The sequence below is a fragment of the Neofelis nebulosa genome, chromosome 16, assembly GCF_028018385.1.
Source record: "Neofelis nebulosa isolate mNeoNeb1 chromosome 16, mNeoNeb1.pri, whole genome shotgun sequence".
NCBI classification, from domain to species: domain Eukaryota; kingdom Metazoa; phylum Chordata; class Mammalia; order Carnivora; family Felidae; genus Neofelis; species Neofelis nebulosa.
The window spans coordinates 65,917,366-65,936,462 of record NC_080797.1 but is presented as its reverse complement, the minus strand read 5'-3'; the positions used below and the strand labels follow the sequence as shown (position 1 = coordinate 65,936,462).

The 19,097-nt window shown below is 42.4% G+C and overlaps 1 protein-coding gene across 1 annotated transcript in view; it reads left to right on the top strand.

Annotated features, from left to right (window-relative positions):
- Positions 1-5,579: 5,579 nt before the first annotated feature.
- The window catches only part of NCBP3 (nuclear cap binding subunit 3), a 32,712-nt gene continuing 19,194 nt past the window's right edge, over positions 5,580-19,097 (top strand). Inside the window, exons 1-3 of the mRNA XM_058705231.1 lie at positions 5,580-5,796; positions 7,889-7,954; positions 9,816-9,921. Of these exons, the coding sequence (XP_058561214.1) occupies positions 5,614-5,796; positions 7,889-7,954; positions 9,816-9,921 (355 nt within the window). The 5' untranslated portion in view covers positions 5,580-5,613. The remainder of the gene's footprint in view (positions 5,797-7,888; positions 7,955-9,815; positions 9,922-19,097) is intronic.

The following is a 19,097-nucleotide window of genomic DNA, read 5'->3' as shown; positions in this document are numbered from 1 at the left end:
GCTTTCCAAAGGCTACTGCCCCACACTCCAGGACATGTGGGAGGAAGCCCCTCCTGCCTTCTCTCTCAGATGCCCTCTGCTGTGGCTCTTTCTTTCCTGTTACTGACTGGCTCACTCTGCCCCATCCCCTGCAAGATCAGTCACTTTCCTAGCCGTGGTCCTTGCAATTGGCTGCTGCTGTCTGCATTGAGGATCTTGTGACATTCCCCTCCCTGCCCCCCGCCCGCAGACCTTTGGTCTCTTCAAGAGCCACCCCCCCCCCCCCCCCATGGCCTGGACAGGGCTCTATGCTGAAGGAACAGAAAGGGAACAATGGGGAGCTGCAACACAGGAAGAAGCTGGTTAAACCTGTACACTTGGTCTCCCCCAGAGTCCAGGGACCATCCCTAAGGCTCTGGGGCCTTCACAAAAGAGGATCCCCTCCCTGCTCCCATCTCCTTTTAGGCAAGGTGTGCCAATATCCACCCACCTTCCTGGGAAACCTGCCTCAGAGCTGAGAGAGGGCTCCCAGCTGCCGTCTCCCCCTCCCATTCCCAATTCAGTCTAGATAGTAGTTATCAACATGCCTACATGCCAGGATCTCCTAGGGAGCTTTGAAAACACCCTGATGCCTGCGCTCAACCCTCAGAGATCTGATTTAACTGGTCTGGGAGTCACGATTTTTTTTTTTTTTTAATTAATAGACTTTATTTTTTGGAACAGTTTTAGGCTTACAGAAACTTTGAAAGGAAAGTACAAAGAGTCCCCTGTTATACCCTCTCAACCTCCTCTCTGGCCTCCCAGTTTCCCCTGTTAGTAACATCTTGCTTTAGTGTGGTACATTTGTTACAAATGGTGAGGCAGTACGGACACATCATCATTAACTAAAGACCACAGTTGAGAGTTTACTCTTTGTGTTGTACATTGTATGAGTTTTGACAAATGTATAATATCATGTCTCCATCCTTACAGTTTGGTACAGAATAGTTTCACTGCCCTAAGAATCCCCCATGTTCCACCTGTCTATCCCTCCCTCCCCCCACCCTCACCCCTTACAAACCCCCAACCCCTGGCAACCACTGTCTTTTTACTGTATCCATACTTTTGCTTTTTCCAGAATGTCAGAGAGTTGGAATCATACAGTATGTAATCTTGTCAGCTTCCTAGCTTCCAATCTTTTCAGTTGATTTTTAAGTTTCTTCATCAGTTTTAATTGAGATGTAATTGCCATTTAATATAGTATGTTTAAGGTGTACAACGTATTGATTTGATACATTTGTACTACAATATGATTGCCATTGTAGCATTAGCTGACACCTCTGTCTCTTCACATACTTATCATTTCTTCTAGTGGTGGGAACAATTAAGATCTAGTCTCTTAGAAAGTTTAATATTTATAATAGTTTTGTTTTCTATAATCACTGTACCGTGTATTACATCTCCAAAACTTATTTATCTACCAGTTGCAAGTATCTATCCTTACCTAGGTGATTTTAACAAACAGTGATGGTTCACATGGATAGCCCTGGTCTAGAATTTGGTAAAGATGGATAGTAGATCTGTTGCTCCATGCTTCTAAATATAATGTGGACAAAAGTCTCATTTTCTTTAGGTATGTCCATCCATTCACCCATCCATCCATCCATCAATCCATCCATCGTTTCAGTATATGTCCAGGGCCTTCTATAACTAGACACTGACTTAGACACTCAGCTAAATCAACACTATTCCTGCTCTCATGGCTCTCACAGTCTGTTGCAGGCAACAGACATTAATCAAGTTGCCACGTATGTGTGTGGATGATTTTGAACTGACATGAGTGCTGTATAGGAAAGGCTTGTGGTGGTGGCTTTCTAAGAGTAGTTAGGGAGGTTTCCCAGAGAAAAGGAGGTTCCAGCTGAGATCTGAAGTTGAGGAAGAACTAACTAGGCCAAGGGGGAGGAAAGAAAGCTCCAAACAGAGATCCGGTTGTGCAAGAATCCTGTGGTAAGAGGGAGCATGGTGCTTACCAACTGAAGCGGAGATGTTAGGAGTGAGGAGAACAGTGCAAAGTGAAGCTGGAGGGGAGGCAGACCTGGATAATGTGTATCGAAAGGATCAGTCTGGCTACAGTGTAGAGGAGGCATGAGGGTGAAGAAATCAGAAAAATGGAGAAATCGAGGCGGGGGGGGGGGCGGAGGGGGGAAGGCCACTGCAGTGTCCAGACAAGATAGGATACAATGATAGCTGGGATGGAAATAAGCTGAGGAGCAGTAGCCAAGAGGATGCAAAGAAGCAGACGGACATGAGGGAGACGTAGGAAGCAGAGGTGCCTTAAGATATTCAAGGGAAGATGTGCGGTAGATAGTTAGACATGTGGATCTGGAGCTGGGAGGAGAGGGGAGAACCAGAGATGGAGATGTGGGTGTCCTTGGAGTATGGTTGGCAGTGGAATTGGAAGCCATGGATGTGATAAGATGGCCTAGAGTGTGAGCATGGGGTGAGAAGAAAGAGGGTCTAGGATTGACCCATGGAGGACTGGATACAGAGGAAGAACCCAAAAAGGCATTGGAGCAGGAGGGGCAGGGAAGGTGAAAAAGAAAAACCAAGTGTGGCTTTATAATGGAAGAGTGTGTGCAGTTTCAAGAACTAGGGAGTTGCCATCAGTGTCCATGAGGCTGAATGGTCAAGTCAGATGGAGAAAATGAGGGATGATAGTCCTTTCAAGACTTTAGCTGTGTAGCAGGTTGGGGGACATGGATACAACCCCGTCACCAGGGTCAGCTGCCTCATGACCTTTCTTTTAACCGTGGAAATTTTTCCTTAACTAACTACCTGTACGTGTTCCAAGGATAGACATGAACTTGGGGGTGTGGAGCATGAGGTTATGTTTGCCCAATTTAAAACAGCATTAAAGAACATCTCTGAATAGGCATCACATCAGGTCAGTGGGCCATGTTACCAGTTCTTGGGTAGCATTTGATTTCACCTTAGAAGCTTATATTGCCTTTTAATGGCTCTTCCTTTTGTTACCCTAGGAGAGGTATGCTTCTATTATTTTTATTCCCCTCATCCCTGAATGGGAGAGAAAGAAAGGAAAGGGTGTGGCCAACTTCAGTCAAAGAAAAAAAAGAAAGTGAATTCCACAGAAGACCCTGTTAATATCCTCGTCTCCTAGCCTCCATCTTCACAAACTTTTCAAAAGAGTCATCCATAACTTCTCACATTGCGCCATTAATCTACCTTCCCCTTCATGGGCATTGGTCTCCTCAAGGTCACCAACAGTCAACAAACCTCTAGACCCAAGCCAAGTTCCACCACATTTGCCACTTGATCACTTCCTTCGTGGAACTCCCTATCCTGTCTGTCCCAGTGTCCCACTTCCCTGGTTTCCTCTGTCAATAAAAAATCATCCAGACTTGGACATAGGAAAAAGGAATAGGAAAAAGAACTACACTGATGTCCTCTCAGTGTAGTGTCAGGTGTTGTCCAACCTGCCAGTTCCAGCTGGCGATCATCTGATTTTCTAGGGATGTGTATCTTTGCTTGACTTCTGACTTACTTTTGATTAGGGTATTTTACAACTCTGTAAGTGTAGAGGCTAATTTATAGGAGACTTATAATGAGTAAATAATTCTTGTCCAATAGCAATGTAGATATTTTCTGCCTGGTAGAAAATGGAACCCCAAAGGTTGCACTTTCTTGCCTTGTGGGGCATTAACCTGTCTTGTTAAGTTCATTTCAGTATTCCTTTGACCAACTCTGTATTCATTCTCAAATTCTCTTTTGAACTAGTTTTAATATCTTATTGGTGTCCTCATTCATTAACCAGTGAATAAAAACTTTGACATGTGTTCATTTTATACGTAAGTCATGTTTTTTGACTGTTTTGAAATTATTCTTTACCCCTCCTAATTCTGTGGCTCCACCACAGCAGGCTAACACTGAGGACAGAAGTGAAGGTGGTGAGGTGGGGATAAATTATGTGAACCCAAAAAGGATAGGCACAAAGGGCTTTCCTGGTAGGAGTCTAGGAACTTGATGTTTACCTGATGTCCTGGCTTGCTCTGGATTCCTAATTCTCCTGCCAGCTAGAGCTCCGCCAGGGGACTGGTTTTCCTCTGAACTGTGCTGAACTGCAATGCCTGGATCCTCAAGCAAGAAGACTCCTATGCTGAGGGGGGAGGGCCTACCCAGCTTTATGTGCTGGCCTCCTGAGGCCAAAGTTGAGGAAGGATTGTTTTCTCCTCTCCCCATCCCTCTCCCCTTCAGGCCTAAAAATAAGTGTGACGGTGGGGTCTGTAACTGTCATCCAAAGCTGGCCACTCCAAGCAAAAAATGTCTTCGAAATGTTCTTAAAAATGCATGCATATGCATTCCATGCATTCAATCCAATGTTGTAACTATTGTCACCAAGCAAAACTAGCCCTCTAAAGAGCCCCACCTTGTGTTCGTGCTGCGATACAGCCCACATTTAAGAAAAACTTTGATGTGTGTACCCCTTCCGTTGGGTCCTGCATCTACATACATCATTTAACCCTCACAATCTCCTTTGAGGGGAGGTAAGAAATATTGTCCCATTTTACTGAAGATTTTTGAAGGGTTAAGTGGCTTGGCCAAAGTCACACATGGTGCAAGGGGCAGAGCCAGTCAGTTTGGAACCCAGGTGTGTCTGATGCTGATCATATTCTCCCTTGGTTTATAATTATTTGTTCCTCCACCGTCAGAGCTGGTAGGGCCTGGGAGACCGTAGGAGTCCACCTACGCCCTCTTCAGATGGGAAGATAGGGCCCAGTTAGGGGCCAGAACTAGACCAAGGTAACACAGGGAGAAAGGTGAAAAATCAGGACTCAAAGCAAAAACTGACCAGTGGTGCCCTCTGGAAGCCTAGAGGACTCTCCCTGTCTCCCGACCAGGCTGTTAGAAATGTTGCAAGAAACCATGCTCAGGAATTTACAGTGGACTGAGCCCTGGGGAGTCAAGAAATTGGGGGTCAAGCTCTGGGCTTTGGGCAGTTCACTGCCCTCTTGGAGTCTCAATTTTTATGCATGTAAAATGGACCAATTATTGGGAGACTTGAAAGAGACAAAAGTTCTCAAGACAAGTATGTTGTAAACCTACATATTGCCCAGAAGTGATAGACCAAAGCTCACTCTGGGCTCTGGAGCCAGACTCGGTAGGCTCAGGTTCAGGTTTTATTCCTTAAATAAACCCTTGGGTAAATTTCTATGCCTCACTTTCCTCATATGTGAAATGGTAATAATAGCACCTATTCAACAGAGTTGTATGATTTCAAGCACTTGGAACACTGACATGTAATGCTCTCTCAGTAAAATTGCCTTTTCTAACAGGTTTACTGCTCAAGGCATAGCTATTCTCTCAAAGCGGACTACACCAATCTCCTTCAGGCCCCGCCCCCTCCAGCAGGCCCCGCCCACGTCTTCACTCGAGCCCGCCTTCTCTTCACCAGGTCCCGCTCCATCTGTCCTGGGTTTCTCCCGCCACCAGGGGGCGGGAGCGCTGAGTGGAGGGGCTTCTAGCCGAAGCAGGTGACACTCTAGGGAGCAGCGGCGGCTGCTCTATGGCCAGTGGCGGCGGCGCTCTAGCCGGCGGGTGTGCGAGGCGGGCTCTCGGTGGTGCGGCCGGCGGGCGGCTATGGCGGCCGTACGGGGCCTGCGAGTGTCGGTGAAAGCAGAGGCCCCAGCGGGGCCGGCCCTGGGCCTCCCGTCGCCTGAGACGGACTCTAGTTTGGAGCGTGGCGAGCCGGAGCCCATGGAGGTGGAGGAGGGCGAGCTGGAGATTGTGCCGGTGCGGCGCTCACTGAAAGAACTGATCCCGGTACGGGCGGGGGGCGGGGGTGAGGAGGAGGTCGCCAAGCTAGTGTCCCGCGGGGGAGGCGGCCGGCGCCTGGGCTGGGGGAGTCACCGGGAGCGAGCGCTCAGGGGACGGAGGCGCCAAGCTCGAGGAGAGACGGGCAGCGGGAGAAGGGACCCCAGGGCGCCCGGAAATGGGTGTTGAGGGGGCTGGAGAAGATGGGGGAGCGGAGGGGGGTAGTTGAGGACATCCCCTTTGCTGCTTCTCTGAGGCAGGCTGTGCAAAGGGGTGAGTGAGGAGGGGCTGGGGTTGTCTGAGGGCTTGAGATAAAGGAGGTGGGGGGGCAGGCGGGAACAGAAGGAACTGTCGAGTGACGCCGGTGTCCAGGTCTCCCTTGAGTTCAGCTCCGGTGGAGCTGATATTTGTTAAACATAGCACTCGCGGTTTCTCTTGGAGGGTTGGACTTGTCAGCAGCAGAAACTCAGTGTTTCTTTTGTGACTTCAGAGGCATCTTGTCCTCATTCCAGCTGCTCTGTATAACACCTTCACCGTGGCCCCAGCATGTGACCCTTAGTGAGACCAAAACGTAAACGAACCAGCAGTGGTCCGTCTTTTATCACAAAGGGGTTGGTGAGAGGCGTTTTGCTTTTGATTTGGTGGGTCTGGTTCTTAGGGCTGGTCTCAGTCCTGCATGGCTCTTGTACTTAATTTCTCATCTAACATGAACTACTTTTTACCACATGTCAGCAAGTCTGGCTTTTAAACTGAAATTATGGAAAAAGGTGAAGGTAGAAATCACTAAAGACAGCAAATGATAATGACTCTAGTAACAACGTAGTGGCATTTTACCATTTACTATATCGTATTGTTTAAATATTACTGCAGTTGTGAAGTAGGTATCATCCCTTTACTCATTCAGTGCAACATGCAATTCTTGTGTCCCTATTAAACTCTCTACTGGAGTTTATGTTTCAGTTGGAGGACACAAAGAATTTCTAGCAGTGGTAAGTGCTATGAAGAGAGTAAAACATATTAATGGGACAGAGTATACAGAAGACAGGGAGGGTGTGCAGTGTGGGAAGCCAACGGGATAGGATGGTCAGGGAATTCCTCTGAGATAGTGATATTTAAGCTGAAGCCTAAATGACAAAAAAGGAACCAACCGTGTGCAGATTTGGAAGAAAGTGTTCCCAGCAGGGGCAACAGTAGGTGCAAAGGCTCTGAGATGGGAACAAGATTGTTTTGTTGGAGAAACGTTAAGTTCTGTAGAGCAAATGGGAGAGCAGTTAAAGAGTTCAGGAAGGTTGGCAGATACCATGGAGGAGACCCAGCCCAGAGAGACCAAAGGAGTTGTACAGTGTCATGTAATCAGTGAATGTCAGAGCTGTGACTTGAGTCTTTGGCTTTGATGTCCCATCCTCTTTTCATTGCACTGTACTGTTTTCCCAGGAGATCTAGGGGAGTCTGGACTTTTCTGCATTTTGGTGAGGAGTTGTGCTCCACCTGGTGGCATGACATGATGAATTTGTCCTGTGTGGGTTGGGGAGATGAATGAGTATGCCTTAACTTATCTTGGACATTTTTCATGGAAGCCTGTAGATTTTTTTTTTTTTTTAACCTAAATACCTTCAGCTGATAGACTTAGTTAAGGTTTGGGACAGGATCTGGTCTAGAAAAGACTTCTTGTTAGAGGGGTTGATTGCTTACTACCCAGAGTCGCTGAGACAGGCTTCCTCATAATAAAGGGTTGTCAGGGTGAGGAAGGATTGCTGAAAGGAATGACTATCCCAAAGGAATCTGTTGCGGAACTGGTGTTTTTAAAAAATTTTTAATTAAAAAAAATTTTTTTTAAATCTTTATTTATTTTTGAGAGAGAGTGTGAGCTGGGGAGGAGCAGAGAGAGAGGGAGACACAGAATCCGAAGCAGGTTCCAGGCTCTGAGCTGTCAGCACAGAGCCTGACGTGGGGCTCGAACTCACGAACCGCGAGATCGTGACCTGAACCGAAGTCAGACATTCAACCGACTGAGCCACCCAGGCGCCCCACGGAACTATCTTTTATCATGAGTTTTTCCTCAATTGCTGTTAGCATTTCTCACCCTTCCCCCTCGTGTTAGGACACAAGCAGAAGATACGAAAACAAGGCTGGCAGCTTCATCACTGGAATTGATGTCACCTCCAAGGTAAGACAGACCATAATTTATTCATTTTGCTAAGCAAGTGAACTCCATGAGCTTGGTCCCCAGGACTTGTAGAACAGCAGTTATTCTTTACCTCCTTTTTTCTTTTGTTGGTGGATTAAAACATTTCTTTAACTTAAATTTTGTGTTGCACAATGATGCCTTCATGCCTCCTGAAAACATCCAGGTAGCATTTGTGTTCTGGCATTTATGACAAGATAAAATCCATGTACCTAGTTGCCCATGCTTAACCATGTCTGGAAAAAGTTCTGCTCTGGGAATGCTTTTTTTGTGTTTTGTCCACTCTTTAAAAATGTGTATACTGATTCCACTTTATATGAAACAAACATGAAAAGTACCTGGCATATAGTAGGCCGTTAGTAAATGTCTTTATTCTTTCACTGGTTGCAGGCTTAGAAAAATAGGATTTCCTGATTATGTGGCTGTCTAAATTTTGAAGGCCAAGTCAGCCCAATTACTCAGTACCTGGGAGTATTGCCTTTTATCTGGTGATTACTATTACTAGATTACCAGCTTTCCTATAACTCCTCACCGAGCCAAACCTATTATTTTCCTTATTATAAACAGTACACATCTGTCACTTTAATTAGTGACGTCCAACTTAGACATTCTTTCTGATTTTAATGTGTGCAATTAAGTTTAGAATAGAATTTTGAATTGTAATTCTAAATAATAGTACTATTTAACTATATTTGCTGTATAAAAACAAAAAATAAAAATAAATATGTCATGCTCACCTTTTTATATTTTATCTGGGTCTCAATCTGTTTCAGATTGCTTAAAGGCCAAAAGAAGGAACTGATCATCTTTTAGACAGGCAAGAAAATAGACTAAAGTGTTTTCTTACTGTAATTGAAAAAGCGGTAGACTGTGCTCTTCTTGCTCCTGTACAGTTTGCCATTATGTGAAACGTGTGGGGGAAAAGATGGTAGCCCCAGAATTGGTACTTAAGGTTACTAAGGGAAGATAGGTTAGTTGTTTGCAGCCCTTGAAGAAAATTAGCATAACTATTGGGGAGTAACAAAGTGTTGCTGCTTCACCAATCCCCACAAGCTTTCTTGTAGTCAGACCTTCAGCCAGGGTGGCAAAGTCAATATACAATGAGTGAAGAGTTCCTGGATCTGGATTTATTTTAGCTCTTGGAGAAAAATTTATGAAGCTGATTATTTTGCTTTTCAGTGAAGTATCAGTGCTGCTTGTCACTTACAGATGAAAACTGGCAATTCCATGGACACAAGCCTAGAATAGAGGAGAGAGTTTCTTTGCTTTGGTGTTATTTTTAAACAGGGAAAATGCTTTAGGGAGTGCACTGCTCAGGCAGACATAATGTGATAGGTGTGATTACCATGCTCACAGATGATGTGAAATGGGGGTGGTGGTTGTGGGGCCTCTAGAAATAGAACCAACATCAGATCTATTCCCCCCACTAGCCAGAGTATCTCCAACAAACCTTTTGACTTTTTTATACCTCAGTTTCTGCACCTGGAAGATTGGAGGGAGATTGTTCAGTTGTAATTTGTTTGCATGATTCCAAATAATAAATAAAATGTCAGAGAACTAAAACATTCATTACTCATTGAGTCAGATATTCACTGAATTCCTACTATGCCCCAGACATAGTGATAGGCACTGAATCATGGAGGTGATTGCAAATTATAGCAGTGGTAGCGTACACTCTCCCAGTCATTGTCAATAGCCAGTTCTCTGCAAAAATTATTAAAGGCATGATGTTGCTTATTTCTTCTGATTTACTTCAGGGTTGTCACTGAATCGTTATGTTGCATTTGTGATTTAACTTTCCTTCTCCACGTGTCACTTCTTTGGCCTTTTCTGTACCTTGTAGGAAGCAATTGAAAAGAAAGAACAGCGAGCCAAGCGCTTCCATTTTCGATCAGAAGTAAATCTTGCCCAAAGAAATGTAGCCTTGGACCGAGACATGATGAAGAAAGGTACACGGTGTTTGGGGGGCATTTTTCTGCATTTCCCCAGAGAATGACCTTTCCCTGTCATGGCCTTGTGCTTCTGGCCTTGCCTTGCATGCCCAGTCCTCATCCAAACACTCCCAAAGGAAGGGACTTGTGAAAGCTCCGTGTCTGAAGTGACCTGTTTAAAGTTGAGTTGCTGTTAGCTATGTCTCAGACGTTATAGCTGGAAAAAAAAGATGATCTTGTTTGAGAAAGCCCAGTGAAGGTCACCCAGTTAATGGCAGAGCTGAGATTAGAACCTACACTTCTACAGACTCTTACTGATTTTCTGCTTTTATCCTGGAAATGTTAACTTCTCCTTGCCTGTAAATGTAGTGGAAGTGTATCACAGTGCCACTTTTTTTTTAGGGGAGTCAGAGGGATACTGGGATTGGTAGGGAAAGCCATTAATACATCTGTTGATACAGGCTTGTAATTCTATTTTTATGTTTTGTTAGGGTAAATATTTTGCTTCCTAAAACTCACCATGAATTATATATAGTAATCTGCCCCAGTCTTCCAAAGCAATTTATGAATAACAGGAAAAAGTACTACTTTTTTAGTTCGCAAGCTGTATTATTCCACTCAATGCAGAAAGTTTCCCTCTCTTGTATTTGCAAATTTGGGTATTTGTGAAGGGCTTAATAGACATCCCTCTGGATGCATTTTAAAGTTCACCACTTTGCTGAGAGTTTCTCTAGGCTTACTTGGTTAATAAAAGCATGTTGAATGAATGAAAGAATAGCTACTATTTTTTGGGAGCTTGCTCTCTTACCAGGCACTATGTTAATTAGCATATTACATACTCCTTTCTTATTTGTTTCTCACAACAACCCTCTAAGGAATATATTTTTATCCCTATTTTACAAAGAAGGTAACAGGCTCAAAGAAATTTAATAAGTTCCCAGGCTTACGCAGCTAGTGATAAGTGGAATCAGGGTATGAACCCAGGTTTCTCTGACTCTAAAGCCTTGCTCTTAATTACTCTGCTCTGGTGCCTTATAATATGTATGATGCCATAAACTCAAACCTCCTGAGTCCATCCCAGTGGACACCGTAGCTTGGATGCAGAGCTCAACTTTGGATACTGCTTTACTCTTTTTCTGCATCATGAGTTCAAGTTGGAAATATGACCTTGCTTCCCTTGTCGACTGGGTTTCCAGGCATCCGCTTGAGTGGATTTCTGTTTTAGGAAAACTCCTTTGAAGGCCAAGGACAGCTGTGCAGCCTGGAATTCATGTGCATGTACAGTCTGGGCTGAAGTAGAGCTCTGCGGCTGCTCTCACAATTCCACCTTTAAGCACCATAGTTTCACCACCTGTTTACTTATAGTCCTGTGAACATTTCTTGTGATATCTTGTCTCTTATTCATGCTTTTCACTCTGCTGATTAACCCTTTCTTATGCCATGCTTTGTCCAGCTCAGATGTCACTTCCTCCGTAAAGCAGCCCTAATCATCCACTCAAATTTCTCTCCCAACTCTGTTGGAGCTCTTTAGGGTCCTAAGCCCTCCTAGAATTCAGTATTCATTTCCTTGTGAATGTGGTCAAGTTACTGAATCTTTTTATGTCTGTCTCCTTGTCTATAAAGTAGGAAAATGACACCTACCTGAAAAGGATCACTTTCAGGGTTAAGTTTTAAATAAATAAATAAAAAGTTGTAGGTAGTTTGTTTTTTTTTTTAATTTTTTTAATGTTTATTTTTGAGAGAAAGAGAGAGAGAGAGAGAGAGAGAGGGAGGGACAGAACATGAGTGGGGGAGGAGCAGAGAGAGAGAGAGAGAGACACAGAATCTGAAGCAGGCTCCAGGCTCTGAGCTGTCAGCACGGAGCCTGATGTGGGGCTCGAACCATGAACGTGAAATCATGACCTGAGCTGAAGTCGGACACTTAACTGACTAAGCCACCCAGGTGCCCCGTGGGTGGTTTTTTGTTTTTTGTTTGTCTTGTTTGTTTGTTTGTTTTTGGAAAAGCAGTCCTGATCTCTTGGTTCTAAAGATATTTCTAAAAAGCAGTCGATCTGCTTGGGATGTCAGCCGGAGCAAGTTTTTCATTACAACTTGTTTTTCCTCTAGGAGGTGGCATGCCCATAGTGTTGCTGAACTCTGGAGAACCCTGCTGCCTATCCCAGATCAATTGAAGTCGGAATGGGAGGGGGGGGTTATAAAGGTCCCAGAGATCATTCTTTCTTTTTGTGTCTCTGCAGGTAATTCTAAACATGTACAGTCAGGATTGAGAGCTGTTATAGTCATGGTTAAGAGCATGGGTTCTGAAGCCTGACCTGTTACTTTCTGAAGCGTGACCTTGGGCAAGTTATTTAGCCTCTAACCCTCCGTTTCGTCTTCTGGAAAGGCATATAACAGTACTTCTTATAGGGTTATTGAGAAGCTTTATTAAAATGTTACAGTTCTTAGAGTGGTATGACTGACATATAGTTAAGTGCCCAATAAATGTGTTGTTATCATTATCTGGTGTTCTCCGTATTCCAGGTAGTCATCTAAGTGGCCTAGCCTCTTGGGAGAATGGGCACATCGTAATAAGCATCTTAACTCCTGGAGCTATACCAGGTGTCAAGTTATTTCTTCTTAATACCAACAGTAATAAAAGATATCACTTGATAAATGCTTATTATGTGCTGGTCATTCTGTTAGGTAGTCAGTTTACCCTTTGAACAATGCTGTGAGGGAAGAATATTCATCGTTTGTTTTACTGATGAGGAAACTAAGGTGCTGAGAGGTTGAGAAGCTTGCCCAGGGTCCCACAGCTAGGTAAGCAGCAAGGCTGGGATTTGAAGGCCAGTCTAACTGAGGCCTGTGTTCCTAATCCCTCTGCCAGCATTCAAGAACATAGTTTGGGATATGCTGTACTAGACCATTCTTCAGTAAGAATTCTTGCTATTCTTGAGTGATTCAGCGTAAGCAGCTTCAGTCTCCTTATTCCCAAGTTCAAAGCTCTCGTGGTTGGAAGGAGGACCTTAGAGGTTATCTAGACCAACCTCCTGCCCAGTGCTGCAGGCCTTTTGGCAAAGTTTCCAATGGTCATTTGGCTCTGCCTGAACATTTCCTAGTGATGGCACGAGAACTATTTATGAAGTGGTCGGTCTTGTGTTTGAATATTTCCTCATGTTGAGCAGAAAGTGCTTTCTAGTAATTTCTGTTGGTTACTGTGTACCTCTTAGAACAACATTAAGTCCTTTCCTTATTCACACAGTGAACTTTCTGGTGAAGGGATGGGCAGCCTATGCCCACTTTCTTTATGTGACATGACTTTCTGGTCTTCGTCCTCTAGATTCTTTCCAGTCTCAAAATGCCCTACATAAGGTGAGGTGTAGATTCCAGATGGAGAGTATGGCAGGACTGTTACTCTAGTCTCTGTTCTAGCTATTTCATAGTATTGTATTACTCTTCTAGTCAACCTAACCATCCGGGGCTTTTTCCTACGAACTGCACCCGTCAAAACAATCTTTCTCATCTTGTACTTGAGGCACTTTAAAGAAGTTACCTTTTTATTTGTCCCTATCAGTTTACATCCTGTTGGTTTCAAGACTATTTCAGCCTGTTGAGTTGATTTTATCTTAACTCTGCCTTTAAACATTTTAGCTATACTCCTCACTTCGGTATGCATGGCTTCTGCATCCTTATCTTGTTGGTAAATCTTAAAATCCATGAATTATTAGTCTTATTCTGTTTTCAGGTCCACATTTAATTTTGTTGTCATGAGAAACTAGATTATATGCTTTAATAAATAAACTTGAGGTAGAACACTGTCTGTGGTATTCTTTGAATTTCTTGGTCTGGTGACCCTATTAAAAAAGAAAGAGATTAGTGTAAGCTCTTGTCATTTCTTATGGGAAAGACTTAGTTTCTTAAAAGATCATAGATTCTGAGAAGTTTTTTGGTTTTTGTTTTTAATTTCAGAGAATGACATTGATCATCTTTTCCTCTTTCCTTTTTTTTTTTTTTTTTTTTTTAGTTTATTTATATTTTGAGAGAGAGAGAGAGAGCATGTGCATGCAAGCTGGGAAGAGGCAGAGAGAGCAGGAGAGAGAGAATCCCAAGCAGGCTCTGTGCTGTCAGTGCAGAGCCTGATGCAGGGCTCAATCTCACGAATTGAACTGTGAGATCATGACCTGAGCTGAAATCGAGAGTTGGACACTTAACGACTGAACCACCCAGGCACCCCAACATTGATCTTTTTAATCTGTGGTTTGGAAATTCTCTTTTCCTCTTATAAAATCAGCACAGGATTAGTCCCTCTCAAGACTTTAAGGAACTTTACTCCCCTGCAATTTTCTAGAGCTTACCTGATTTAGAGATTATTGTTTAAGTGTGAACTCATAGCTGAGTATGAGTCCAGTGCAACCAGGTGTAATTTTGGACTAGAAGATTTAAGTCTATTAAAACTGATTCTCGCTGTTGTCATCTATCTTGGGTTTTAGGTTTTAGGTTTTTGTTTTTGTTTTTTTAAATTTTTTTTAATGTGTATTTATTTTTGAGAGACTGAGAGAGACAGTGTGAGTGGGGGAGGGGCAGGGAGCCAGGGAGACACAGAATCTGAATCAGGCTCCAGGCTCTGAGCTGTCAACTGACTGAGCCACCCAGGTGCCCTCTTGGGTTTTAGTTCTTATGTAATAATAGCTGCTTTACTGTCAGTTATTAGAATAGCACAAAAGAGCAACAGTTCTGTCCTTTTTCTTGCTTCTTTTCCCAAAGCAGTGTTGCTCCAAACACTTAAAAACAAAGCCATTAGCATTTTTGATAAGCCCGTTTACTCTGGACTTTAACCTTTCCTTCATTAGATTTTATACAATTTATATTCACCAAAGAAAATTAGCAAAGTAGAGTAAGAAAAGAGGTTGCCCACAGTCTACCACCTAAACTCAGTCATTTTTGACATTTTGTGTATTTTCTTCTAATCCTTTCTGGGTAGGGACTTTATTTTTGTTATTCCCTTTGTAGTCATATTGATTTTTTCCTTTTTTGCTTGATAGCTGATCATCAACATTTTCCATGCCTGATATTAGTCTTCTAGATTTTTATATTTTTGATGTTCATTCTCTTACATTAATCATTAGTAATTTACTCTTTATCTGTTTTCCATGTTTGTTGTTTGGCAACTTGTGCTCACCTAAGCTCCACTGCCTTTTGTTTTTTGGAGATTGCCTCTCTCATACTCCCAAGTTACTGTATTTAGTGTCTTCCAGAGTTTTTAATCATTTTTATCTGAGGTCTTAGAATTGGATACTTTTTCTCTGGATTTTCCTTGAGTTTTGTGTCCTACTGTCTGTCATTCATTGTCTTATTTCCTGTTAGAAAATCCAAGGTGATGCCCCTCGCCACCTTGCTTATAGTTAGCACTCACGTGTCCAGTCCTCATTCCCCAGTGCATCTGTTCACTGCCACTTCAGCAGTTAGCCCTTTCTCATAGGTTGGGCATAAATCTAGGCGCCTTTTTGTTGTTTTATTTTAAGCAGTGACCTTGTCAGCAAGGTGAGGGAGTATTGAGCATTCTCCCTTGGCAGTCTTCCGTCAACTCTTGAGCTTAAGGTTTCCGTTTCCAGTGGGTCTTCCCACTGTCAGTCAGTTTGGTTCTCTTTTGAGAATGAACCTTTCTTATCCTCCAGATGACTAAGAGTAGTTTTTCTCTGCAATGATACGACTTTGCATCTTTTTTTTTTTTTTTGCATCTTTACCTGCTTCTTTTGAGCAAGATTGTCCACTGTCCATTTCTAGATTTGTATATCATTCTCTCTATTTTAAAATATCTGGGGGTGCCTGGGGGGTTCATTCGGTTAAGTGTCCAACTTTGGCTGAGGTCATGATCTCACAGTTGGTGGGTTTGAGCCCCATGTAGCATCTGTGTGGACGGCTCAGAGCCTGGAGCGTGCTTCAGATACTGGAGCCTGCCTCAGATACTGTGTCTCCTTCTCTCTCTGCCCCTCCCCCACTCATGCTCTGTCTCTCTTTGTCTCTCAAAAATAATAAATAAAAAGTGTTAAAAAATTTTTTTAAAATACAAACATCTGAGGCTAGAAGCTTTGTTCTTTACGTTCTTTTCCTTTCATTTTTAAGCTATTTTCTCCTCCCATGTAGGTTTTTTTTTTTTTTTTTAATGTTAAGGTTTTGATAGAACAGTGCTGTGATACTCTTGATGTTTATTTTTGTCATTTTTTTGGTCTTTATTTTTTCCGATTGTCTCATTTGTGATTAAATCCTTATTAGCAGATCAACAAGTCTCCTACAAGGTATTTTCTCCCTGATCTTAATTCTTTTCCCTCTGTCATCACCAGGAGCTCTCCTGGTTGTTCATTACCTTCTTCAGAACCATGTCTGTGTTTCTCAGGATTGTTTCTTCAAAGTCATGATTTAGCTTAAAGAACTGAGAAGGCTTCTGTCCAATGTGCACATCCATCTCGTTTGCATTTGGCTGCTGTTCACTAATTTTTTTAATTAAAAAAATGTTTTATTTAAATCAAAGTTAACATATAGTGTAATAATGGTTTCAGAAGTAGAATTTAGTGATTCATCACTTACATATAAAACCAGTGCTCATCCCAACAAGTGCCCTCCTTAATACCCATCATCCATTTAGCCCATCCCCCTACACAACACCCCTCCAGCAACCGTATTTGTTCTCTGTATTGAGTCTCTTATGATTTGTCTCCCTCTCTGTCTTTATCATATTTTTTTCCCTTTCCCTATGTTCATCTGTTTTGTTTCTTAAATTCCACATAGGAGTGAAATCATAAGGTATTTATCTTTCTCTGAATGACCTATTTCTCTTATCCTAATACATTCTAGTTCCATCCATATTGCAAATGGCAAGATTTCATTCTTTTTGGTCACTGAATAGTATTCCATTGTGTATATATACCACATCTTCTTACTCCATTCATCAGTCAATGGACATTTGGGCTTTTTCCATAATTTGGCTATTGTTGCTAGAGCCACTATAAACACTGGGGTGCATGTGCCCCTTAAAATCAGCATTTTTGTATCCTTTGGATAAATATCTAGTAGTGCAATTCTGGGTCATAGGGCATTTTTAACTTTTTGAGGAACCTCCATACTGTTTTCCAGAGTGGCTGCACCAGTTTGCATTCCCACCAGCAGTGCAAAAGTGTTCCCGTATCTGCATCCTCGGCAACATCTGTTGTTTTCCAAGTTGTTCATTTTAGCCATTCTGACAGGTGTGAAGTGGTATCTCGTTGTGGTTTTGATTTGTATTTCCCTGATGGTGAGTGATGTTGAGCGTCTTTTCATGTCTGTTAGTCATGTGGATGTCTTCTTTGTAAAAGTGTTTTTTCATGTCTGTTGCCCATTTCTTCACTGGATTATTTGTGTTTTGGATGTTGAGTTTGATAAGTTCTTTACAGATTTTGGATATAACCCTTTATTTGATATATCATTTGCAAATATCTTCTCCCATCCTGTCAGTTGCCTTTTAGTTTGGGGTTTGTTTCCTTTGCTGTGCAGAAGCTTTTTATCTTGATGAGGTCCCGATAGTTTATTTTTGTTTTTATTTTCCTTGTCTCTGGAGACTTGTTTAGTAAGAAGTTGCTCTGGCCAAGGTCAAAGAGGTTGCTGCCTGTTTTTTTCTGTAGGATTTTGATGGTTTTCTGTCTTATGTTTAGGTCTTTCATCCATTTTGAATTTATTTTTGTGTATGGTGTAAGAAAGTGGACTTGTTCCATTCTTCTGCATGTTGCTGTCCAGTTTTCCCAACACCATTTGTTAAAGAGACTGTCGTTTTTCCATTGGATATTCTTTCCTGCTTTGTCAAAGATTAGTTGGCCATATATTTGTGGGTCCATTTCTGGGTCCTCTATTCTGTTCCATTGATCTGTGGGTCTGTTTTTGTGCCAGTACTGTTTTGATGATTACAGCTTTGTAATGCAGCTTGAAGTCTGGAATTGTAATGCCTCCAGCTTTGGTTTTCTTTTTCAGGATTGCTTTGGCTGTTCAGGGTCTTTTCTGGATTCATACACATTTTAGAGTTGTTTAGCTCTGTGAAGAATGCTGGTGTTATTTTGATAGGGATTGACATTGAATGTATAGATTGCTTTGAGTCGTATCAACACTGAACAGTATTTGTTCTGGGGTGCCTGGGTGGCTTAGTCAGGTAAGCGTCTGACTTCAGCTCAGGTCATGATCTCGTGTTTTGTGAGTTAGAGCCCTGCATCGGACTCTGTGCTGACAGTGCGGAACCTGCTCTGGATTCTGTCTCTCTCTCTCTCTCTCTCTCTCTCTCTCTCTGCCCCTCCCCTGCTCATGCATTTTCTCTCTCTCAAAATAAGTAAACTTAAAAAAAAAGTCAACATTTGTTTTTCCAATCCATGAGCATGGAACGTTTTTCCATTTCTTTGTATCTTCTTCAATTTCTTTCATAAACTTTCTGTAGTTTTCAGCATACAGATCTTTGGCCTCTTTGCTAAAATTTATTCCTAGGTATTTTATGGTTTTTGATGCAGTTATAAATGGGATTGATTCCTTGATTTCTCCTTCTGCTACTTCATTATTGGTGTATAGAAATGAAATGATTTCTGTACATTGATTTTATATCCTGCAACTCTGGCGAATTCATATATCAGTTTTAGCAGTTTTTTGGTGTAGTCTTTTAGGTATTTCTCATAGACTATCATGTGGTCTGTGAAGAGTGAAAGTTTGACTTCTTCCTTGGCGATCTGGATACCTTTTATTTCTTTTTGTTGTCTGATTGCGGAGGCTAGGACTTCAACACAACATTGAACAACAGTGGTAAGAGTGTAGACATCCCTGTCATGTTCCTGACCTTAGGGAGAAAGCTCTCAGTTTTTCCCCATTGAGGATATTAGCTGTGGATCTTTTGTATATGACGTTTATGATCCTGAGGTATGTTCCTTCTGTTCCTACATTATTGAGGGTTTTTATCAAGAAAGGATGCTGTATTTTGTCAAATGCTTTTTCTGTCATCTACTGAGAGGATCATGTGGTTCTTACCCTTTCTTTTATTAATGTGATATATCACATTGATTGATTTGCGGATGTTGAACCAGCCCTGCAGCCCAGGAATAAATTCCACTTGATCATGGTGAATAATTCTTTTAATGTATTGTTAGATTTGGTTTGCTGGTATCTTGTTGAGAATTTTTGCATCCATGTTCATCAGGGAGATTGGTCTGTAA